At 41.5% G+C, this 26,194-nt stretch overlaps 1 protein-coding gene across 50 annotated transcripts in view; it reads right to left on the bottom strand.

Moving 5' to 3' along the window:
- Positions 1–26,194, bottom strand: part of TRDN (triadin) — a 1,056,665-nt gene that overhangs the window by 173,666 nt on the left and 856,805 nt on the right. For 46 of the 50 annotated variants that reach the window (XM_077486957.1, XM_077486959.1, XM_077486986.1 and 43 more), the window contains 19 exons: positions 18,696–18,743; positions 18,563–18,598; positions 17,068–17,115; positions 16,799–16,846; positions 16,652–16,699; positions 16,496–16,543; positions 16,338–16,385; positions 16,176–16,223; positions 15,775–15,822; positions 15,634–15,681; positions 15,485–15,532; positions 15,335–15,382; positions 15,194–15,241; positions 14,943–14,990; positions 14,353–14,400; positions 14,203–14,250; positions 11,923–11,970; positions 11,767–11,814; positions 11,128–11,175 (listed from right to left, as the gene is read on the bottom strand). In XM_077486957.1, the coding sequence (XP_077343083.1) occupies positions 11,128–11,175; positions 11,767–11,814; positions 11,923–11,970; positions 14,203–14,250; positions 14,353–14,400; positions 14,943–14,990; positions 15,194–15,241; positions 15,335–15,382; positions 15,485–15,532; positions 15,634–15,681; positions 15,775–15,822; positions 16,176–16,223; positions 16,338–16,385; positions 16,496–16,543; positions 16,652–16,699; positions 16,799–16,846; positions 17,068–17,115; positions 18,563–18,598; positions 18,696–18,743 (900 nt within the window). The remainder of the gene's footprint in view (positions 1–11,127; positions 11,176–11,766; positions 11,815–11,922; positions 11,971–14,202; positions 14,251–14,352; positions 14,401–14,942; positions 14,991–15,193; positions 15,242–15,334; positions 15,383–15,484; positions 15,533–15,633; positions 15,682–15,774; positions 15,823–16,175; positions 16,224–16,337; positions 16,386–16,495; positions 16,544–16,651; positions 16,700–16,798; positions 16,847–17,067; positions 17,116–18,562; positions 18,599–18,695; positions 18,744–26,194) is intronic. The other 4 variants (XM_077486999.1, XM_077486993.1, XM_077486991.1 and 1 more) reach the window with 4 other exon arrangements.

The raw sequence follows: 26,194 nt of genomic DNA, 5'->3' as shown, positions 1-26,194 counted from the left end.
CACTGGTGGCACAACAATAAAAAGCTTATGGGTTTGTCATGGGTAAAGACGTTTGCATTGTTCCCCTACCTATACAAAAATATAAATGTATATTGTCTACAGTTGCCAGAGTCATTGTAGATTATTGCATATAGTACCTATCTACCTTAAAGTATAACTAAAGGCAATGCCTTTTTTTAGATTGTAATGGAGTAGTGAGGTTTACAATCACAATTGGGTATTTGTTGTAGCCTCAGTTGTTTATTAACAGTTAACTAAAACAGGTAAGAAATAAAATGTGCCAAAAACATGTTCCTTTCTCTTTGCCACCTGTTTTGTTGCGCTGTCAATAAACAACTGAGGGGTGCTAGCTTTTTTTTTATGAGCTTTAATATGGTATCACCAGTAACCATGCACTCTCCATCAGTGACGGTCCTAGATGGATATATTATAGGTTTTACTGCTGCCTGTGACCTCGCTAGAGAGATTCACTCTAACGGTCTAATTCACCTATATCCCTGGGAATCAAACTGAGGGTACACATAGAATTTTAAGTTTCCACCAGAACATCCTACTGAGAATGCTTGTTCCTGTGACAACTGTCTAAGTGGGGGATTTAATTCACATTGGAATGAGTTTTTCTCACTTTATGTTGAGTATAAAAGGCATGAAGTGAGATGATAATTTTAACCCTCCCCTACTCTAGCCAAAAATAAATAAAGTTTTGTCTCTAATATACGAAATATTTGCTTGCTAGTTAAACAATGATGTGTAAATATTATTGCATGTTAATAGGCTGTAGAGGTTGTATATAGTCTGTAAAAAATACTATATATATATATATATATATATATATATATATATATATATATATATATATATATATATATATATATATATATATATATATATTTATATATTTATATACTATATTACCAAAAGTATTGTGCCGCCTGCTTTTACACGCACATGAACTTTATTGGCATCCCATTCTTAGCCCTTGTACACATGGTCGGAGATTCCGACCGAATGTGTCCTATCGGACCGTTTTGTCGGATATTCCGACTGTGTGTGGTCTGCATCGGACTGTTTCCATCGGAATATCTGACGGACCAAGTTTTCCAACTTGCCGGTAAAATTTTCCGACAAAATGCTCCTATCGGACATACTCCGATCATGTGTAGCCTATTCCGACGGACAAAGTGCCATGCATGCTCAGATCAAATTCCTAGACCAAAGCTATAGGCTACTAGCCTGAACGTAGTTCCGTCTAACTAAATAACGTCATCACGTTATGTACAATCGGATTTTCTGATAACTTAGTTCGACCGTGTGTATGCAATATCACTTCCGGACCTTTTCCGGAATTAATCAGTCGGAATTACTCAGACGGATTTGGAAGTCTGAATCTCCGACCGTGTGTACAAGGGCTTAGTCTGTAGGGTTCAATATTGAGTTGGCCTACCCTTTACAGCTTTAACAGCTTCAGCTTTTCTGGGAAGGCTGTCCACAAGGTTTAGGAGTGTGTCTATAGGAATGTTTGACCATTCTTCCAGAAGCGCATTTTATCGCACAGATTTACCAAGCGCAGCTTACCACTGTGAGCTATAATTAGATAATAATATGCCCCATACACACGGTCGGATTTTCTAACAGAAAATGTGCGATCGGATCATGTTGTCAGAAAATCCAACCGTGTGTGGGCTCCATCGGACTTTTTCCATCTGATTTTCCGATGCACAAAGTTTGAGAGTAGGATCTAAAATTTTCCGACAACAAAATCCGATCGCATAAATTCCGATCGTGTGTAGACAATTCCGACGGACAAAGTGCCACGCATGCTCAGAATAAACTAAGAGACGAAAGCTATTGGCTACTGGTCCGTTTATAGTCCCGACCTAGGTGTTTGACGTCACTTCGTTCAGAACGATCGGATTTTCCAACAACTTCGTGTGACCGTGTGTATGCAACACAAGTTTTGGCCAAAATCCGTCAGAAAAAATCCGACGGATTTTGTGGTCGGAATGTCCGACCGTGTGTACAGGGCATAAGGCCCCATGCACACTGGACATGAAAATAACATTATAAAAATGGCAGTAGCTTTGCAGTGAGTCAATATTTTTTAACGTTTTTGCAATAGCGTCTATTATAGTTTTTTGCGGGATTCCATGTTAGTGTTTTTTTTTTTATAATATTATCTTTTTATTTTTTTTCAATGGATCAGAAACATTAAGAGAAGCTAGTGAGCCATGTTTTTGAGCGTTTATGCATGTTTAACGTTCTTTTAAGCATTTTTGTGGTCAGAAAAACAGCTCCTGAATGCGATATTAGGGCGTTCAAACAACAGCACATAAACTCCTGTTGATAAACATCCAAAAACATCCATGGACACATAAAATAACATAGAGGGGAGTTCATGAGCTGTTAAAAAAAACTCCCAAACTCCCAAAAACGTTTAATTCAGGATACTTGTGCTTCCCTCCTTTGCTTACATATTTGATTCTGCTGACAACTGATTTATTTGCAAGGATTTTTTCTTGCTGCACAGTACTTAAAACATACGGTATCTCACAAAAGTGAGTACATCCCTCACATTTTTGTAAATATTTTATTATATCTTTTCATGTGAAAATACTGAAGAAATTGCACGTTTGTAAAGTAATGAGTGTACAGCTTGTATAACGGTGTACATTTTCTGTCCCATCAAAATAACTCAACACACAGCCATTAATGTCTAAACCACTGTCAGCAAAAGTGAGCACACCCCTAAGTAAAAATGTCCAAATTGGGCCTCCCTGGTGTCATGTGACTCGTTAGTGTTACTCAGGTGTGAATGGAGAGCAGGTGTGTTCAATTTGGGGTTAACGCTCTGACTCTCTCATACTGGTCACTGGAAGTTCAACATAGCACCTCATGGCAGATCTGAAAAAAAGAATTGTTGCTCTACATGTTGCTGCCAAGGCTATACGAAGATTGCCGGAACCCTGAAACTGAGTTGCAGCATGGTGGCCAAGACCATATAGCATTTTACCAGGACAGGTTCCACTCAGAACAGGCATCACCATGGTCGACAAAAGAAGTTGATTGCACGTGCTCAGCATCATAAACAGAGATTGTCTTTGGGAAATAGACGTATGAGTGCTGCAGCATTTCTATAGAGGTTGAAGGGGTGGGGGGTCAGCCGGTCAGTGCTCAGACCATACGCTGTACATTGCATAAAATTGGTCTGCATGGCTGTTGTCCCAGAAAGATGATGCATAAGAAAGCCCACAAACAGTTTGCCGAAGACAAGAAGACTAAGGACATGAATTACTGTCCTGTGGTCTGATGAAACCAAGATTAACCTATTTGGTTCAGATGGTGTCAAGTGTGTGTGGCAGCAACCAGGTGAGAAGTACAAAGACAAGTGTGTTTTGCATACAGTCAAGCATGGTGGTAGGAGTGTCATGGTCCAGGGCTGCATGAGTGCTGCCAGCACTGGATTGCTACAGTTCATTGAGGGAACCATGAATGCCAACATGTACTGTGACATACTGAAGCAGAGCATGATCCCCTCCCTTCGGAGACTGGACCGCAGGGCAGTATTCCGACATGATAATGATCCCAAACACACCTCCAAGATGAGAACTGCCTTACTAAAAAAGCCGAGGGTAAAGGTGATGGACTGGCCAAGCATGTCTCCAGACCTAAACCCTATTGAGCATCTGTAGGACATCCTCAAACGGAAGGTGGAAGAGCGCAAGGTAGAGAGGAAGAGGATTCCAGTGGAAACCTATAAAGCTCTGGTGAACTCCATGCCCAAGAGGGTTAAGGTAGTGTTGGAAAATAATGGTGGCCACACAACATTTTGACATTTTGGGCCCAATTTGGACATTTTTACTGGGGGGTGTACTCACTTTTGTTGCCAGCGGTTTAGACATTAATGGCTGTGTGTTGAGTTATTTTGAGGGTGCAGCAAATTTACACTGTTATACAAGCTGTACACTCACTACTTTACATTGTAGCAAAATGTAATTTCTTCAGTGTTGTCACATGAAAAGATATAATAAAATATTTACAAAAATGTCAGGGGTGTACTCACTTTTGTCAGATACTGTATATTTATACTTTTACTTTGTTTGATTCTTTGGACTTCTTTCCTTGTTTTTCTTTTCCCTCATAACTTAGAAGTGTACTATTAACAAGTAATTATCTTTTTGGGTACTGCAGACACCTTTTCTATTTTCCTATCTGGTCAGGGCCGCCATCAGGGGGTACAGCCCACACTCATGTAAGGGGCCCTGGCATCCCAAGGGGTCTGGATGTCCCAAGCGACTTGGGCCCCCAAGGTATTTTCACCCGCTGCCTGAAGGATGGATGATTGACAGCTACTTTTGGCCATTATGCCACACTTCCTGGTTGCCCGGGCAACCGCAAGATCACTCCTCACGCCCGGAGGCTTCTGATCGGCGGCGCCTGTGAGGAGTGAGTTTACCGTTGCCCCAGCAATCAGGAAATGTGGGGGAATGGCCAAAAGTATAGAGGGTCTCACAGCCATAGTGGGACAGCTTCTTGTGACCAGGAACAGGACTGAAACTGGGGGGGGGGGCACCTGCTGGTCTCATGTGATGCTCTCCTCCCGCTGCTCCCCCCACTGCCTGATCTCCTTCACATCACAAATGGCTGAGCTGCAGACATTGAGGAGATCGGGCGGCAGGAGGAGAAGACAGATTGCTTACATTTAACAGAGCTCATCCCTGCAGCAGATGGAGGAGATAGGGAGTGGAATGCCGGGGAGGGATCAGAGGTTATTGGCAGGAAGAGCTCTCCCTGACATGCCCCTCCAGTCATCAGCATGCTACTTTCTACCCCTTTTCTGCAATGATGTCCTGGCTCCTCCCCCCTGAAGATGCTGGTGAGTAGCTGTGTCTGTACATACATGCACTAAGTGAAAGGTTGTGTCTGAAATACTTTGATATCTCACAATTTATGTATCCCCCCAGGTAACTTTTCATGCGGGTCTGCTAATTATGGAATCTGCCCTGTATGGCCACTTTCACACTGAGGTGTTTTACAGGCGCTTTTGCACTAAACATAGCACCTGAAAAGTGCCTGTAAACTGCCTCTTCTGCAGCCCCGGTGTGAAAGCCTGAGTGCTTTCACACTGGGGCTGTGCACTTGCGCGACGGGAAAAAAGTCCTGCAAGAAGCATCTTTGTGGCGGTGCGGGAGCAGTGAATACACCGCTCCTAAACCGCCTCTGCCATTGAAAACAATGGCCAGCGCCGCCAAAGCGTGAGCATGAAGACAAGACAGAAAGCAATAAAGCCACTTTCACACTGAGGTGCTGGCCGTATTGACGGTAAAGCGCCACTAGTTTAAGCTGCGCTTTACCGTCTTTTTAGCGGTGCTTTTTGGCCACTAGCGGGGCACTTTTAATCCCCACTAACAGCCGAAAAAGGGTTAAAAGTGCCCCACTAGTGGCCGAAATGCGATGCTAAAACTACGGTAAAGCACCGCTAAAACTAACGGCACTTTACCGTCAATGCGGCCAGCTCCTCAGTGTGAAAGTGGCTTTAAAGAAGAAGAGGAGGAGGAGGAAGAAGAGGACGAGGGAAGGAGGAGAAGTGGGACTTAGTATGGGATGTCAGTGAGCAGATTCAGTGGTACGGCCAGTGGGTAGGCTCTATGAAATAGTGATGGTCAGGTCTGGGGTGAGGGGGCGGCCTAAAGCTGTGTAAGGGGCCCCAAAATTTCTGATGGATGCCCTGTGTCTGGTGTCTCTGCTTAGATATCATTTTGCACTTATCACAGCCAGATTATTACCACACTTTTATGATGTACAAACTCTACAGATGATGTACAGTACCTTTTTGTGGTTCCATAAATATCTTATCTAATTTCTTCTCTGGTGTCTCTGTATTAGGGATGAGCTTAGTGTTCAAGTTGAATGCATATTCGACTCGAACACCGGCTGTTCGCCCGTTCAGCGAAGCAAGAATTCTGTGGACCGTTCACACCATATTCGTGTGGCACTCACAGCCCACAATGCACTGCGCCATCGCAGTGCATTTCTGGCTCATGATTGGCAAAGCATGCACTGTGACCCCGCATTCTTGGCCAATCACTGCGCCGGCAGTGAGGAGAGCCATAATTGGCCACAAGCAGGATGCCTGTGGCCAATTATACCTCAGGGGGGTTTAGTACACCTCTCACACTATATAAGAATGCCAGCACGGCGGCATTGTGTAGTGTGTTGTGGCGGTCAGGGAAAGAGGACGATAGGCAGGGACAGTATCTTTACTGCTTGGGAACCTAGTGCTGTTACAGTGGGTGTTGTGTGCCTCCTGCACAGTATACACCTGAAGATACCCATTATTGCTGGTGTTCTTTTTCTGTAATACAGGCATCTGAAGCATTTACAGTGGGTGCTGTGTGCCTCCTGCACAGTATACACCTGAAGCTACCCCTTATTGCTGGTGTTGCTCTGCTTCTGTAACACAGGCAGGCAGCTGCAGTAATTACAGTCGGTGTACTGTGTCATCTGCTCAGTGTGCACCTAAAGCTACCCAATTGCTGGTTTTCCCATCTCCCTGCAGGCCATTACTATGTCTGGAAGGCCAACAAGGAGAGGTAGACATTCACGAGTCAATAAAAGAGGGCAAGCAGGCTCTGTGTCTAGAGACAACAGTGTTGGTCATGGATGCAGTGCATCGTCATCAGCACATGGTCATGGGACACGCTTGTCCTTATTTTTGACAGCTGGACGCGTTGAGCCGCATCATGCCGAAGACTTGGTAGAGTGGATGACCAAGCCCTCCTCATCCTCCTCATCCTCTCTCACCTAGGCTCAGGGTGCTAGCAAAGCAGCTGCCAACGCGTCCTCTTCCCTCATATCAATGTCATCAGTCACTCCTTCCCTAGACCCACCATGTCCTCCTGAGGAGTCCTCTGAACTGTTTGAACACAGTATTGGGTACATGCTCCAGGAGGATGCCCAGTGTTTTGAAGGCTCTGATGATGATACCCAGCTAGAAGAAGGCAGTAGCGGGAGGGCAGAGAGAGGGGATGCTCAAGAAAGAGAGCAATCTGGCAGTCATGTTCCATGAGCTGAAGCATACTGCCAGGTTTGCTCTAGTGATGAAGAGGGAGAGGATGATGAGGTCACTGACTCCACATGGGTACCTGATAGGAGAGAGGAGGAGGAGGAGGCACATCTCCAACAAGGCAGGATGCCCTCTGGGGGCCAGCTTAGGGGCAGCACACCGACTGAATCATACCGCAGAGCTCCGCCTGTGCAGGGCGCTGCCTCTGCACGTTATTCCAAAAGTTCTTTGGTGTGGGCCTTTTTTGAGATGAGTGCATCAGATCGCACCATTGCTATTTGCAACATGTCTCAAGCGTATCTCGTGTGGCCAAAACATCAGCCGCTTGGGCACCACATGCTTGACCAGACATATGTTGACCTGCCATGCAGCTCGTTGGCAAGCGTACCTTAAAGACCCACACAAAAGAACAAAGCGGACCTCTCCTTGCTCCTCATCAGCTGGGATTTCCAACCCCACTAGACTTTCAGTCCTCTCTGAAACCTGCACTGAGAGGAATGAAGGTGTAGAATTAGGTGTGTCACAGCCAAGGACTTGCGGGCACTCTGCTAACAGAACGCCCACGTCCGATTGTAGCAGGCAAATTTCCCTGCACCAGCTGCTGGACCGTTGAAAGAAGTTAACTCCCAGCCATCCACATGCCCAGCGGTTGAATGCTAGCTTGGCTAAATTGCTAGCACTTCAACTGCTGCCTTTTCAGTTGGTAGACTCAGCCCCCTTCTGTGAGTTTGTGCAATGTGCCGTTCCTCAGTGGCAGGTTCCCAAACGCCACTTTTTCTCATGGAAGGCGATTCCGTCTCTCTCCCGCCATGTGGGAGGCAATGTCCATGCCTCGCTGGAAAGGGCGTCAGCGATAAGGTGCATATTACCACTGACTCATGGTGCAGCAGGCATGGACAGGGACGTTACTTATCTTTCACAGCCCATTGGGTCACTCTTCTGGCATCTGGGAAGGATGCAGAACAAGGTGCAGTAGTGCTGGAGGTTGTTCCGCCACCACGCCTCCAAAATGCTACTACTGGTTGTGACACCACCTCTTCTTCTTCGTCCTTGACCTGGTGGTGCAGCGGTTGCATTTCCACCGATCATATATTGCCAGTGCTCTGCTGGCTGAGCTCCAAAAGGAGTTGAACCTGCCCAAGAACCGCCTTATATGTGACATGCCCACCAGGTGGAACTCAACATTGGCCATGCTGCAGTGGCTTCACATGCAGCAGGGGGCCATCAATGAGTGCCTGTGTGACTACGGCACCAGGACAGGGTCAGGAAAGCTCGTTTTTTTTTCACCACGCCAGTGGGGCATGATCAGGGATGCATGCCCTGTCCTGTCACCATTTGAGGAGGGCACGAGGATGGTGAGCAGTGACAGTGCATACATCAGTGACACTGTACCTCTTGTCCACCTGTTGGAGCATATGCTGCGTGGAATAATGGACAGGGCACTTGAGGCAGAACAGAGGCAGGAAGAGGAGGACTTCCTTGCCTCTCAAGGCCCCCTTTATCCAGACAGTGTTCCTGCTGTCCCACCAATCACACAGGAAGAGGAAGAAGAGGAGGATTGTGTCAGCATGGAGGTGGAGCCTGGCCCTCAGCATTAGCAGTCTTTTAGGGATGATTTACTGACCCAAGAAACCCGTGGACTTGTACGTGGCTGGGAGGAGGTAGCTGCGGATCATGTTGTCCTTAGTGACCCAGAGGACTCTGGACCAAATGTCTCAGCTAACCTACGCTGCATGGCCTCCCTGATCATTCAAAGCCTGCGGAAGGATCCTCGTATTCTTCGGATCAAGGAGAGGGACCATTACTGGCTGGCCACTCTCCTTGATCCACGGTACAAGGGTAAGGTAGTGGACCTTATCTTTCCATTGTAGAGGGAGCAGAGAATGAGACATCTCCGGGAGGCCTTGCAGAAAGGTCTATGCAACGCATTCCCAGAGACTGGGAGGTTACAAACTCATGGTCATGGGCAATGTGTTTCTGAGGCTTCGGTCAGTCACAGAAGGAACGGTGGAGAAGGTGGCTGTCTGACCGATGCGTTCAGACAATTTTTTGGTCCGTAGCCCCAAGATATAATCGGTTACAGCAACCATTGCCAGCAGCTGATTTACATGATGCAGGAATACCTAGGGGCAAGGTCAGACTTGGACAATCCTCTGGCTTACTGGGTCTTGAGGATGGATCTCTGGCCAGAGCTTGCACAGTATGCAATTGAGCTACTGGCCTGTCCTGAATCCAGCATTCTTTCGGAACACACCTTCAGTGCTGCTGGAGGCTTTGTTACCGATCACAGGGTGCGCCTGTCCACCGACTCAGTTGATCGACTGACCTTCATAAATATGAATCAGTCTTGGATCACCACCAGCTACCAAGCACCTGAAGCTGATGTAACTGAATATTTTTTTTTTGAAATGTCACATTCCTTCAAGACTGCCTATGCTGATGCTGAGTGACTGTCCTGTTATGTTGGCTGACTATCCTCTTCCTCCTCAATGATCCTTCTGATAGCTTGGAAGGACATTTTTGGTTCTGGGTGCCGCCACCAGTGGCTAATGCCCAATTTGTCAGCCCCCGTTTAACAGGGGCGTGTAATTACAATTTTTGATGCAGCAGGGCTCATTCCCGCACTCCAACTAGAGTATCTGGGAGAGTTTGCAGTGTCATGCTACCAGCACCAGTGCCTGAAGCACAATTTTTCAGCCCCTGTTTAACAGGGGCATGTAATTACAATTTTTGATGCAATGCTTTGCAGCAGGGCTCATTCCTGCACTCCAACTAGAGTATCTGGGAGAGGTTGCAGTGTTGTGGCACCAGCACCAGTGCCTAAGGGCCAATTTTTCAGCCCCTGTTTAACAGGGGCATGTAATTACAATTCTTGATATAATATTTCACAGCAGGGCCCGTTCCTGTGCCCACCGAGAGTAACCGTGAGAACTTATAGAGTTGTGGCACCAGCATCACAACCACCACCACAACCACCAATGGCCCAATTTTTCTACCACTTTTCAACAATGACATGTAATTACAATTCTTGATATAATCGTTCACAGCAGGGAGTTCCAGCGCCCACCAAGAGTCACTTTGAGGGCTTACAGTGTTGTGTCAACACCAACACCTTAGGCCCACATTTCTGCAGAGCATATAGGGCAGGCCCCTACTTTCAATCATCCAACTTACAAACGTCTCCTACTTGCAAACGGAAGGAGATAACAGGAAGGGAGATGAAAAAACAGGGGTGATAACCCTTCCCTATGTTTTCCAAAAAGCTTAAAAATAGATTTTTTGACTGGAGCTACACTTTAAAAATGTACCAGTTCAAAATTACAAACAGATTATACTTAACACAACAAACCTACACAGTCTCTGTCTCTTGTTTGCACTGCCTGTATACTGATCTTCTGAGTATACAGGGCCTGGGGGCCCCACGCCTGTACTTTTTTTAATTTGGGTACGGGGCTCCCCTTAATATCCGTACAAGACCCAAAGGGGCTGGTAATGGGCAGGGGGGCTACCCATGCCATTTTTCTCAATGATTTTCATCCGTATTGCCAGAACCAGACATGACATGAAAACCGCAAGCAGTTTTAAATTACCTTTTTTCTGTTAAATTTCCTTGTGTGCAGGGACTGTTCTAAACACAAGAAACACATGCCACTTCACAGGCATACTATAGACACCCCCAGGCACGATATTTAAAGGAATATTTCACTTTAATCATCATTAAAATCAGTGCTCCCGAAAAAATCTAAAAACATTTTTTGGCATTGATCGATGTCCCCCGGGGCAGGAGCCGGTCCCCAAACACTTTTTAGGACAATATCTTGCATATTAGCCATTAAAATTAGCACTTTTGATTTCAAACGTTCGAGTCCCATAAACTTTAATGGGGTTCTAAAGTTCGTACGAATATTTGGTCCGTTCGAAAGTTCTGGTGCAAACTGAACGGGGGGTGTTCAGCTCATCCCTACTCTGTATTGGTTAAAAAAAAGATGTAATAGTTGAAATTTTTTTTTAATTCAGACCACTCACATAATAATGACCTTTACTTTCACAACCTACTGATTTACCTTTTTTGGGTTCCACAGATACCTTTTCTATTTTCTTCTCTGGTGTCTCTATAGAGTAAAATAATGTGCAGTAGTTAAAAATATCTTTCTTTGTTTACCTTGCTCACATTATATCTATCTTTACACATTAACAAGGCAATACTGATTAGTGATCAGGCATGTACTGGCCATTGGGGCTACAGGGAGTTTCCCGGTGGGCCGATGGCTCAGTGGGCCGGTTTCAGTGACAAATTAATGGCTGCGCTGCTTGCCCTCAACTTCACGCAGTGATGTGAGAAAGATGAGAAAAATACAGAGGAGAATAAGTGAAATAATAAAAGAGGTTAGTGAGGACTACTTATGTTATGCTACTTATGTTTTTTTTTGCACAATTAGGTATAGTTTTATATACTGTTTTTGTGCTTGTTTGCAAAATTAAAGTGGGCTGGTCTGGATGAAGTCCAGGGCCAAATTTTTGTCCCAGTCTAACCCTGTTAGTGATCACCTTTTTGTGTTCTACAGGTACTTTCTCTAACTTCTTTTCTGGTGTCTCTGTGTAGTAAGATGAGGTGTAATAGTCCAAAATATCTTTCTGAGTTTACTCCAGTCACATTATATCTACCTTTTCACATTAACAATGCAATACTAATTTGTGATTACCTTTTTTAGGTTCCACAGGTACTTTTTCTAGTTTCTTCTCTAGTGTCTCTGTGTAGTAAGATAAGATGTAATAGTTCAAAATATCTTTCTTCATTTACCTTGCTCACATTATATCTATCTTTTCACATTAACAAGGCAATACTGATTAATGATTACCTTTTTTGGGTTCTATAGGTACTTTCTCTAATTTCTTATCTGGTGTCTCTGTGTGGTAAAATAACGATTAATGGTTCACAAGATCTTTCTGTTTTTATTCCACTCACATTATATCTACCTTTTCACATTAACAATGCAATACTGATTAGTGATTACCTTTTTTGGGTTCTATTGTATTCTCTGGTGTCTCTCCAAATTAACCTCTTCGCGCCCGCCCTATAGCCGAATGACGGCCGTAGAGCAGGCGCATTCGTCCGGGAGGCCGTCCCTGGACGTTCTGTTGTTTACTTCCGCAATGCGCGCTGCCACGGGCACGCATCGGGGAAGTTCTGTGTTTGCTGTATCCCCCGGAGACAGGCAAACACAGATCGCTGTAAACGGCCAATCACAGCGGCCGTTTACAGCGTGATCAGCATGTCCAATGAGAGATGATCTCATATGTAAACATATGTGATCATCTCTCAGCACCACTCTCCCTCCTCACACAGACAGAGTGTGAGAGGGGAGAGATGAACGGCTGCAGCGGCTGTAAGTGTAAAAAAAAAAAAAAAATGCCATCCTCCCCCAGTGCCATCCTGCCCCAGTGCCATCCTGCCCCAGTGCCATCCGCCCCAGTGCCATCCACCCCAGTGCTACCTGCCCCCAGTGCCACCTGTTAGTGCTATCTGTCCCCAGTGCCACCTGTTGTGAGTGCCATTTGTCCCCAGTGCCATTTGTCATCAGTGCCACGTATAAGTGCCATCTGTCATCAGTGTCACGTGTCATCAGTGCCACATAGTGCCATCTGTCATCAGTGCCACATATTAGTGCCACCTGTCATCAGTGCCACGTATCAGTGCCATTTGTCATCAGTGCCACCTGTCAGTGTCACGTGCCATCTGTTGTCAGTGTCACGTGTCATCAATGCCACTTATCAGTGCCATCTGTCATCAGTGTCACGCGTCATCAGTGCCACGTATTAGTGCCACCTGTCATTGGTGGCACGTATTAGTGCCACGTGTCTTCAGTGCCACGTATAAGTGCCATCTGTCATCAGTGCCACATATTAGTGCCATCTGTCATCAGTGCCACATGTCATCAGTGCCACGTATAAGTGTCATCATTGCCACGTATCAGTGCCATCTGTCATCAGTGTCACGTGTCATTGTCCTGGTGCTCCAGGGCCTTCAAAAGTGTAATACGTAGTCAACAAGTTAGATGTGTAATTTATGCTCCTAGAACACAAGATGGCGCTCCCTGCATGTTGGGCCTCTCTATGTGGCCAGGCTGTGAAAAAGTCCCACACATGTGGTATTGTAATACTCAGGAGGAGTAGCAGAATTTTTTTGGGGGTGTCATTTGTGGTATACACATGCCATGTGAGAGAAATAATCTATTACAATGACAATTTTGTGGAAAAAAAAAAAAATGAAAAATCTTAATTTTGCAAAGAATTGTGGGAAAAAATGACAACATCAAAAAGCTCACCATGCCTCTTACTAAATACTTTGGAATGTCTACTTTCCAAAAAGGGGTCATTTGTGGGGTATTTGTACTTTCCTGCCTTGTTCGGGTCACAAGAAGCGAGATAGGCCACCAGTACATCAGATGTGATCAATTTTGTGCGATTCGCACCACAGCTTGTAGACTCTCTATCTTTCACAAAGACCAAATAATATCCACTAATTTTAGTTATTTTTACCAAAGATATGTAGCAGTATAATTTATGGCCAAAATTTATGAAGAAAAGTTAATTTGCATAATTCTGTCACAGAAACAAAGAAATATGCGTTTTTTTCAAAATTTTCGGTCTTTTTTCATTTATAGCGCAAAAAAAACAAAACCCAGAGGTGATCAAATACCACCAAAAGAAAGTTCTATTTGTGGGGAAAAAAGGACAAAAAATTCATTTGTTTACAGTGTTGCATGACTGAGTAATTGTCATTCAAAGTGTGAGAGCACCGAAAGCTGAAAATTGGTCTGGGCAGGAAGGGTGTTTAAGTGCCCAGTAAGCAAGTGGTTAAATAAGGTATAATAGTTCATAATATCTTTCTGCCTTTAACTTAATTTACATTATAACCACCTTCATGACAAGTACTATAAAGGGTTTACTTTGCTCACAATATAACAACTTTTACCCATTATCAATGCAATACTAATGAGTGATTAAATTTTTTACGTTCAGCAGATACATTTTCTAAGGTTTCTCTGTGTAGTAAAATAAGGTGTAATAGTTCAAAATATCTTGCTACCTTTAACCTCACTCACAAAATAATCCCCTTCATGACTCAAGTGATATACCTTTTTTAGGTTCCACGGATATCTCATCTAGTTTTTTCTCTGGTGACTCTGCATTGTAAAGAAGGTGGAATAGTTAAAGATGTCTTTCTACATTTACCTCACTCACATTAGAACAACGTTCATAATTTAAAGATATTATCAATGATATACCTTTTTTGGGTTCCACGGATACCTTTTCTAGTTTCTTCTCTGGTGTCTCTGTACAGTAAGTAAAGTGGAATTGTTGAAAATATATGTTTATATTATAATAGTTCAAAATAGTTGTCTGTGTTTACCTCGCTTATGTTTTACTAACTCTTAGCCCTTGTACACACTGTCGGAGATTCCGACGGAATGTGTCCTATCGGACCGTTTTTTCAGATATTCCGACTGTGTGTGGTCTCCATCGGACTGTTTCTGTCAGAATATCCGACGGACTAACTTTTCCAACTTGCCGGTAAAATTTTCCGACAAAATGCTGCGATCGGACATACTCCGATCATGTGTAACCTACTCTGACGGACAAAGTGCCACGCATGCTCAGATCAAATTCCTAGACCAAAGCTATTGGCTACTAGCCTGAACGTAGTCCCGTCATAATGAAATAACGTCAACACGTTATGTACAATCGGATTTTCCGACAACTTAGTCCGACTGTGTGTATGCAACATCACTTAATGACGACGGATTTGGTTGTCGGAATCTCCAACCGTGTGTACAAGGGCTTACACATTATCAATGCAATACTAATGAGTGGTTACCTTTTTTAGGTACAACAGGTACTTTTTCTAGTTTCTTCTCTGGTGTCTCTATATAGTAAAATAAAATGCAATAGTTCGAAATATCATTTTTTTTTTACCCCCATCACATTATAACTACCTTTCCAATTTACAAGTACTATGAGTTAGTTATATTTTGGGGCTCCACAGATACATCTTCTAGTTGCTTTTCTGTGTTTATGCACAAATAATTACTTTCGTACCTTACAAATGCAATACTAATCAGTGATTACCTTTTTTGGGTTCCACAGAAACCTTTTCTGGTTTCTTCTCTGGTGTCTCTATAGAGTAAAATAAGATGTAATCATTCAAAATGTCTTGCTAACTTTAACCTTACTCACAATATAAACTTCTTCAAGACTCAAGTGATATACCTTTTTTAGGTTCCACAGATATCTCATCTAGTTTTTTCTCTAGTGTCTCTGCATAGTAAATAAGGTGGAATAGTTAAATATGTCTTTCTGCATTTACCTCACTCATATTAGAACAACGTTCATAATTTACAAATATTATCAATGATATACCTTTTTTGGGTTCCACAGATACCTTTTCTAGTTTCTTCTCTGGTGTTTCTGTACAGTAAGTAAAGTGGAATTGTTGAAAATATATTTCTGCATTTACCTAATTCACATCAAAGCCACCCTCATGACTTACAAGTACTATGAATAATTACCTTTTTTGGGTTCTGCAGGTGCCTTTTCTAGTTTCTTCTCTGGTGTCTCTGAATAGTAAACGCAGTTATAATAGTTCAAAATAGTTGTCTATGTTTTACTAACTCTTACACTTTATCAATGCAATACTAATGAGTGGTTACCTTTTTTAGGTTCAACAGGTACTTTTTCTAGTTTCTTCTCTGGTATCTCTATATAGTAAAATAAGATGACTAGTTCAAAATATTGTTTTTTTTTGTTTGTTTTTTTTACTCCCATCACATTATAACTACCTTTCCAACTTACAAGTACTATGAGTTAATTATATTTTGGAGTTCCACAGATACATTTTCTAGTTACCTTTCTGTGTTTACTCACAAATAATTACTTTTATACCTTACAAATGCCATACTAATCAGTTCTGCAGAAACTTTTTCCAATTTTTTTTTCTGGTGTCTCTGTACAGTAAAATAATATATAATAGTTCAACATATCTTTCTGTGTTTACCTCACTCACATTATAGCCACCTTCATCATCATGACCTTTAAGTACTATTGGATTTACCTTTTTGGGGTTCTGCAGATAACATTTCCATTTTTTTCTCTGGTGTCTCTGTATAGCAAAATAATGTATACTAGTTCAAATGTCTTTCTAGGATCACCCCACTCACATATAAATATATAATGAGCTTCATTTTATTACTTACAAGTACTATGAATAACTTACCTTTTTTGGGCTCCACAGATACCTTTTCTAATTTCTTCTCTGGTATCTCTGAATAGTCAAATAAGATGTAATAGTTCAAAATATCTTTCTGCATATGCTGCATTAATATTATAACAAACCCTTTACAGTTGACAAATAAAGTACTGATGGGTGATTACCTTTCTTGGATTCTACAGTTACTTTTTCAGGTTTCTTCCCTGGAGTCTCTGTATTTTAAAATAAGGATTAATAGTTCAAAATGTATTGCTGCATTTACCTCTTTTACAATATACCCACCTTTTCAATTTACAAGTGTCATACCAACAAGTGATTACCTTTTTTGGTTTCTACAGATATCTTTTCCGGTTTCTTCTCTGGTGTCTCTGCATAGTAAAATCAGGTATAATAGTTCAAAATTGTTTCCTATGTTTACCTTGCTCATATTTTAATAACTTTTACACATAATACTAATGAGTGATTACCTTTTTTGGATTCTGCAGATACTTTTTCCAATTTCTTCTCTGATGTCTCTATATAGTAAAATAACATGCAATAGTTTAAAAAAATCTGTGTTTACTCCCATCACATTGTAACCACTTTTCACAACTTAAAAGTACTGAGTTATGTACTAATAAGTTATTTACATTTTTTGGGTTCCACAGATAACCCTTTCTAGTTTCTTTTCTGTGTTTATTTGTAAACTAAAAAATAATTGTGTACCTTACAAATGCAATAATGATGAGTGCTTTACCTTTTTTTGCTTCCAGAGATACCTTTTCTTGTTTCTTCTCTGGTGTCTCTGCATAGTAAAATAAGGTGAAATCATTCAAAATACCCTTCTGCGTTTGCTCCACTCACAGTCTAACGACCGTCATCTTCACATTATACAAGTACTATGAATGATTTACCTTTTTTTTGGTTCTGCCTTTACCTCGCTTACATTTTACTAACTCTTATGCTGCGTACACATGACCAGACTTTCCGGCAGACTAGGTCCGACGGTCTTCCCCACAGACTATCGACAGAGTTCCGATGGACTTCTGAACGAACGGATTTGCCCACACACGAACGGACTAAGTCCTTTTGAAAGTCCTTTCATTTTTAAAGGGGTGATGTAAGACGGGACAAAAAAAGGAAGTTCAATAGCCCGTAGCCAATAGCCAATAGCTACCCTTGCTTCGTATTTGGTCCGACGGACCAGCATACAGAGGAATGGTTTTCCCGATAGGAATTGAGTCCATCGGACAGATTTGAAACATGTTCTATTTCTAGGTCCTAGTCTGCCAGTAACTCTGGTCATGTGTACGTGGCATTACATGTTACCAATGCAATACAGGCATACCCCACTTTTAAGTACACAATGGGGTTTATTTACTAAAGCTGTAAAGTGCAAAATCAGGCTCACTTCTGCAAAGAAACCAGTGAGCTTCCAGGTTTTATAACCAACACTTAAGCCGCGTACACACGGGCGGACTGTATGGCCTACTTAGTCCGTCGAAACACATTTCAGCGGACAGTCCGCTCGTGTGTGGGCTTCAGCGGACTTTTTCAGCGTGCAGTCTGGCGTACTAAGTATTTCGGATTTTTCTAAATACTGTCCGTCATACTTTGGTTTCAGCGGACAATCCGCTCGTCAGTAGGCTAGTTCGACGGACTAAGAATGACGCATGCTCAGAAAGGATTTACACGGCGAAAGGTTGCATTGCTGTGTATTGGACTTCCTATTTCTAGTCGCGTTGTACGTGCTGTACATGTCATCGCGCAAGCTTTCGGTGGACTGTTTGTGCATCCGTGTGTGGTCAAGTCCGTTCATTCGAAAGTAGGACGGACTGTCCGTCGGATTGTATGACGGACTAAGTAGGCCATACAGTCCGCCCGTGTGTACGCGGCTTTATTTGAACAAGCTGGGGTTAGAAGCTCATTGGTTTTTATGCAGAAGTGAGCCTTATTTTGCACTTCCAAGCTTTAGTAAATAAACCCCATTGTGTACTTAAGAGTGGGGTATGCCTATACTAATGAGTGATTAGGTTCGAGAGGTACTTTTTGTAGTTTCTTCTCTGGTGTCTCTATATAGTAAAATACGTTCAAAATATCTTTCTGTGTTTACTCCACTCACATTAGAACCACCTTCACAACTTACAAGAACTATGAGTGAGTTACCTTTTTTGGGTTCCACAGATTCTCTATGTTTACTCAAAAATAATTTCCTTTTATAACTTACACATGCAATACTGGTAAGTGATTACCTTTTTTTGGTTCTGCAAATTTCTTCTCTGGGGTCTCTGCATAGTAAAATAAGATGCAATAGTTCAAAATATAAATCATTTACCCCACTCTCATTATTACCTTCATGACTTACAAATACAGATGAGTGGTTACCTTTTCTGAGTTCTACAGATTCCTTTTCAGTTTTTTTCTCTGGTGTCTCTGTATTGTAAAATAAGGATTAACAGCTCAAAATATTTTCTCTTAATCCCCCTTTAGCCATTAGACCACCTTCACAATTTACAAGTGAAAAGCTAATGAGTGATTTACCTTTTTTGGTTTCCACTGATACCCTTTCTAGTTTCTTCTCTGGTGTCTACCTTTGTGCGCTTACCTCACTGACATTTAAACCACCTTCAGCTTCATGACTTACAAATACTATGAGTAATTTACCTTTTTGGGGTTCCACAGATACCTTTTCTAGTATCTTCTCTGGTGTATCAGCAAAATAAAATAAGGTATAATAGTTCAAAATATCGTTCTGCATTTTGGAACAAAAGTGTGCAACCACGAATAAGCACAGTGATCATAAATGATTATAAACAAAGGATAAAGTCCACATCAGGAATATACATTTTAGGATAAGTAAAGTCTATATGTATTCAGAGCCAAGTATGGATATCTGCAATATTCAGCTCTGCATATTCTTACTTCAGAAAGGGAAAGATTTAAATAGCCTCTTACCAGACAGGATGGACCCCAAGTTATAGGGATCCAACACGCTTGTTAAAGTAGCCACCTGCAATATCCTCCTCTGTTGGCTCAGTTACAAAAACTTCCTTCCCCAGCAATGATAGCTTTACCAAAATATTCAGGAACAATATTCAAAGGTATCTCACTCCATCAATAAATGAGTTCAATGCTCTCCAGCGTATATAGCAAGTATGAAATTCAAAAAATGGGGAGAAACTTCACAGTGCAGTAGAAACCAAAGTTTTATTTTACAATATCATTGCACATTACAATAGCATAACATATCCAAATTAACACAGCCAGCGACCTGATTCCCTGCTGGCTGGAATGTGGTGACGTCACAAATTACTACCCCACCCGCCGCATTTCCCTGTAAGAAGCATCGACTGGGAATGGAGGTGATCATGAGACGTCACTCACCACATACTTTATACTGAACTAATTGACACACGCTCCTGCGGGGTCACCCGAGAAGATCAAATTATTGCAATTCACAGCACAAATTTAAATACTAAAAACGTATTGCATACTATATAAATAAAGACACAATACAATATGAGCCTTCTAATGTTAAAATAATAATTTAAAACTACCTTCAATACAAACATCACATAATTGTTGGATATTGCTAATCAGTATAAAAACATCTGTAAATGACAATACCTATCATTAAAATGAACCAAAAAAAATAAAAATTCATTACAATTCTAAAACCTTAGCCTATATATATTGAATAGTTACCAATATCACCTATAACGTTAACCCCCAACATCCTCTCTATTTATACAATAGTTACTATTCTAGGATAAACATCCAAAATAGACCATTTGGGGATATAAATACATCTACTCCATTCGGCAGCATAGAGAACCGGGGCAGATACATGCATCCAGATCTGTACATGGGATAGAATATTACCATACCCAAGATTAATAGCCTTGATCCCTGTTATATTTTCTAATTTTATTAACTATTTTGTGGTGTGGTGGCACTGTGGTGCCTATATTTAAAAAGGGATCAAAGTCTTTACCAAGTAACTATAGACCTGTTAGTTTAACTTCTATAGTCGGGAAGATACTGGAGCATTTAATAAAAGACCACATAGACGCGTTCTTGCTGGAAAAAAAAAATTAAGCAACAGACAACATGGATTCATGAAAGACAGAAGTTGTCAGTAGGGGTTAATGATTCTTACTCTGAACGGTATAAGGTTATCAGTGGTGTACCCCAAGGTTCAGCGTTGGGACCCTTACTTTTTAATATCTTTATAAATAATATTGGGTCTGGTATCAAAAATAACATTTCTGTCTTCGCAGATGACACCAAGCTATGGAGTGGAATAACGTCCTTACAGGATATCTCCAATTTACAAGCTGACCTCAATGCGCTGTCTAATTGGGCGACTATGTGGCAGATGAGGTTTAATGTTGAGAAATGTAAAGTTATGCACTTGGGGGCTAAGAATATGCATGCATCATACATGTTAGGGGGAGTACAACTGGGGGAATCCATAGTGGAAAAGGATCTGTGGGTTTTTGTAGATCATAAGCTCAATAATAACATGCAATGCCAAGCTGCGGTTTCCAAAGTGAGCAAAATAATTTATTTCATGAGTCATTTCTTGTATTAAGAGAGGTATGGACTCCAGAGATCATTAGTAAGACCTAATCTGGTACATAAAGTTCAGTTTTAGGCACCAGTTCTCAAAAAGGATATCAGGCAACTGGAGAAAGTGCAGAGAAGGGCAACCAAACTGATACGAGGCATGGAGAAGCTCAGCTATGAGGAAAGATTAGAGGAACTGAATAGTGAACTTAGAGTTGAGTTATTCTCTTTATGGTAAATCACGGAGGACACGGGGGCACTCTTTACATCTAGAGAAAAAGAGATTTCATCTCCATATACAGAAAGGTTTCTTCACAGTAAGAGCTGTGAAAATATGGAATAGACTCCCACCAGAGGTGGTTCTGGCCAGCTCAGTAGATTGTTTTAAGAAAGGCCTGGATACTTTCCTAAATGTAAAGGAAAATCCGATTGCCTCTTGGGGAATCAGGAAGGATTTTTTTCCCCTGCTGTAGCAAATTGGAGCATGCTCTGCTGTGTTTTTTTGCCTTCCTCTGGATCAACTGTGGGTATAGAATTGGGTATATTGGATTGTACGATATTTTTTATTTTATTTATTTATTTTTTATGGTTGAACTGGATGGACTTTTTTTCAACCAGACTATGTAACTATGTTATTAATATAACAGTTAATATCCCATTCTACGTTCAATGTATGATTGGAGGTCAAAAATCCATTGAGTTTCTCTCTGCGAGACATGCCTCTTAAGATTATTGCCTCTCCAGTTACATGTGTATTTTTCAATGGCAATAACCTGTAAAGAAGAATGGTTTCTACCGTGACAGTCCCGAAAATGTCTGGATACATTAAGGCCAATGAATCCTTTATGGATGTTGGATAGATGTTCACCAATTCTAAAATTCAATGCCCGCATGGTTCTTCCAATGTATTGGAGAGCACACGGACAGATCAGCAAGTAGATGACCCTTATTGTACCACAGGTAATGAAATCATCACTCTCATATTTTTTGGATGTAATATTAGAAGAAAAGGATGAAGTTCTAATAGTTCTATGTGTTCTACACACTTTACACTTTTTACATGGAATAAAACCTTTTAGGTTTCCAAACATACTATCCTTAGGGGGAAGGAGATTAACCCCACTTGGTGCCAGTGTGTATTTTAATGTATTGCGTTTCCTAAAAATGACACTAGGTTTATCTGGAGGTTTGGAGCCAAGGATCCTATAGTTTTTTAAAATCTCCCAATGCTTTTTAATTATCTTATTATCCCACCAATACTGTGAGGAAAAGGTGGTGATGAAAGCCCACTCAAACAAATTATTGTCATTGAGTGCTTTATTTTTAGTGACCAGCAGATGACATATCCATATTCAGGACTTTATCCAATTGTCGATCTAAATTTCCCTGATTATAGCCTTTTTCAATGAATCATTGTTTTAAAACTTCAGCTTGTAGTGCGAAATCCTCCATTTTAGAGCAATTTGATGGAACTGGCCCTTTGGTATGGCCTTAAGCCAACTAGGATGATGGCAGCTTTCTAATGGGATAAAACCATTCCTGTCAGTAGATTTAAAATAAATCTTAATCAGCGGTTGGTCCTGTTCTTTAAAAATAACCAAATCTAAAAAGGAAACTGAGGATGGACTATAATCCTAAGTAAAACTGATCCCCCATTGATTGTAGTTCAGATAATTCATAAATTCATGTAGTGACTCTACGTCGCTTTCCATAAAAAGAAGGCATCATCAATATAGCAATGCCAAAAAAGGAGACAAGAGTCACCACATGAAAACAAAAAATAGTTTTAATAATCCTAAAGATCGCAGATCACCGCCATTACTATTAAAAATATTAATGGTGCCATTAAAATGCCATACATCTTTCCCATAGATTGTAGACGCTATAACTTTTTCTGGGCAGCCTCGAAGTCCTGCAGAGATTCCACATCCCAAAAATACTTAATCAGTGACATTGGCATCAGGGACTTCATAGCTGGTAATCCAGGACTGATTCATTTTTATAAAAGTCAAACAGTCCACAGAGCCTGGCACCTTCCCATCATAACCCTATAGAGGTAATCTTGATGAAAACAAGAATTTGCCCTTGCTGTAAAAAAATTGCAATGATATGCACCTGTCAAACAGGTGCAAAAAAAAATGGTCTTTGGGTGTCAGTGGCTCCTTCCCACCATAACCCTATAGAGGTACTCTTGATGAAAGCAAGAATTGGCCTTGCTTAAAAAAATTGCAATGATGTGCACTTGTCAAACAGATGCAGACAAATTACTCTTTGGGTGTCGGGGTGCCTTCCAACTGTAACCCTATAGAGGTATCCTTGATGAAGGAAGAAAATTGCAATGATATGCACTTGTCAAACAGGTGCTGAAAAATTGGTGTTTGGTTGTTAATTGTGCCCATGAAACCTATACCAAAAACATTATTTCAGAGTAAATTATTGAACACATTCAAAACTGGGCAGCCTCGAAGTCCTGCAGAGATTCCACATCCCAAAAATACTTAATCAGTGACATTGGCATCAGGGACTTCATAGCTGGTAATCCAGGGCTGATTCATTTTTATAAAAGTCAAACAGTCCACAGAGCCTGTGGACAGATGCTGTTTATGATCAGTAACAAAACCTTCTGAAGCACTGAATGCCTATTCTGAAAGCACACTGGATGCAGCGCAGCGCAACAATTCAATAGCATACTGGGCAAGTTCTGGCCAGTGGTCTATTCTCATGACCCAGTCAGTGGATCATCAGCTGGAAAGCTCTCCATCTCTGTTTTGGCGCCGAGTTTATTGTCCACCATCTGATGCAGATGCTGCCGATGGGCTGTGGAAGCAGACAGACCTGGTCGGAAAGGACTAAAACAATTCTGAAATGCCTCACTTAGGCAGACGCCTTCTCCAACACTCGTCTCTTGACCAACAAAAGACTCAAAACTATGTTTTCAATGATACTGTCACCTACTGAAGTCAGGAAAAATGTTCAATAAAATGCTCATTAACGTGTCCTCAAGAGATTTTTTCTACACTTTCTGTGGGAATGGGATGCGTTCTCAGACTTTCCCCTTATAACGGTGGTCAAGGAGGGTTGCCAACCAGTAACCATCCTTTACCTTTATGCCACAAATTCTTGGGGCCTTTCGCAGGCTTTGAAGCATGAGGTTGCTCTTGCTCCTTAAATTTGCTGAGGCTTGAGAAGCAGACTCCTCAGAGTCACTCAGGATGACAGCATCTGGGACTTCCTCCTCTCAGCCATGTACCACTCCCAAGGGTCCTGGGGTTGGAAGGCCATCGCTTACAGATTGACGCATGTCTTCTTCTTCTTCTATGAAAGTGCCAGAATCCTCCTAATCCTCCCCCCCTCTCTCCTCCTGTGTGTTCTGTGACATAGGTATGATGGTGTCTGGATAAAGTGGGCCTTGAGAGGAACCGACGGACCAAAAAAGAAAAAGAAAATCTGCCACGATCCTCCTCTATGGTAGGCTCCCACCGTGTGATGCTCCTACACTGATGACAGTTCTTATATAACTGAGGGCGGGGCCACCCAGTGACCTACCCGGGTGACGCTGCCCCTTCTGATGCCACGGGGAAGCCATAGGAAAGTCCCTGTTATTTTATTTTCTAATTAAGGACTTGTCCTTAAGCGGTCTTGTTTTTTTTTAACATTTTGACACTTTTTTTGTGAAATGGTAGGGGTACATGTGTACCCTGTTACCATTTCACATGGGGGCAGGATCTGGGGCTCCCCTTGTTAAATTTGGTGCAGGGTTCCAATTAATTTCCATATCAGACCCGAAGGGCCTGGTATTGATTTTAGGGGGACCCCCACGCAATTTTTTTTTTTACATTTTGATTGATTAGAGGTTCTCGTTAGTATTCATACTAGCCCAAAAGGGCCTGGTAATGGATTGGGGGGATCCCATGACAGTCATTTTGCTGTGGTACTGTTCTAAACATGGGAAACATGTGCCATTTTACAGACACACTATATACACCCCCCAGGCATGATATTTAAAGGAATATTTCATTTTTATTATTTCACTTTAAAAATTTTAAAAAATCACTGCTCCCGAAAAAACGCCCATTTTTACAAATAAGTTTTGCATTGATACATGTCCCCTGGGGCAGGACCCAGGTCCCCAAACACTTTTTATGACAATAACTTGCATATAAGCCTTTAAAATTAGCATTTTTGATTATTTGATTATTCATGTTCATGTCCCATAGACTTTAACAGTGTTCGTGTGTTCTGACAAATTTTTTACCTGTTCAGTATGTTCTGGTGCGAACTGAACCAGGGAGTGTTCGACTTATCCCTATTGCTGATCTGTCCATGTGATCTCCAATACTTTGGGAGAACCACACATGTATTGAATATTACAATTGGTGAACATCTATCCAACATCCATAAAGGATTCATTGGCCATAGTGTATCCAGACATTTTCGGGAATGTCACAGTAAAAAACATTCTTCTTTACATGTTGTTGCCATTTAAAAATACACAAGTAATGGGAGAGGCAAAAATCTTAAGAGGCATATCTCACGGAGAGAACCTCGATGGATCTTTTACCTCCAGTCATACATTGAACGTACAAAGGGATATTAACTGTTATATTAATAACAGTTAATAATATTAAAAAATATATTAGGGATCAAAGTTATTAAACTGGGGCATGGTAATATTCTATCCCATGTACAGCTCTGGATGCATGTATCTGCCCTGGTTCTATAGGCTGCTGAACGAGTAGATGTATTTATATCCACAAATGGTCTATTTTGGATATTTAGTACTAGTAACTATTGTATAAATAGAGAGCATGTTGGGGGTTAACATTATAGGTGATATTCGTAACTATTCAATATATATAGGCGAAGGTTCTAGAACTTTAACCACTAAAGCCCTGGACCATTTGGCTGGCCAAAAACCAGAGCACTTTTTGCGATTCAGCACTGCGTTGATTTAACTGACAATTGCGTGGTCATGCAACACAGCTCCCAAACAAAATTGACATCCTTTTTTTCCCACAAATAGAGCTTTCTTTTGGTGATATTGGATCACCTCTGTGGTTTTTATTTTTTGCGCTATAACAAAATGCATTCTTTTTTACATTTTGCTATAATAAACACCCCCCAAAAATATATAAAAAAAAGCGTTTTCCTCAGTTTAGGCCAATACATATTGTTCTACATATTATTTTTTTAAAAAGTGGCAATAATCGGTTTTTGATTGGTTTACGCAAAAGTTAGTAATGGCAGCGATCATTGATTTTTATCATGACTGTGACATTATGGCGGACAAATTGGACAATATTGGTGCGATTTTG

This window comes from Lithobates pipiens, unplaced genomic scaffold (genome assembly GCF_037356315.1).
Source record: "Lithobates pipiens isolate NorthernLeopardFrog02 unplaced genomic scaffold, aLitPip1_a1.2 Scaffold_18, whole genome shotgun sequence".
In the NCBI taxonomy this organism is placed as follows: domain Eukaryota; kingdom Metazoa; phylum Chordata; class Amphibia; order Anura; family Ranidae; genus Lithobates; species Lithobates pipiens.
This window is presented reverse-complemented; position numbering and strand designations above follow the sequence as displayed.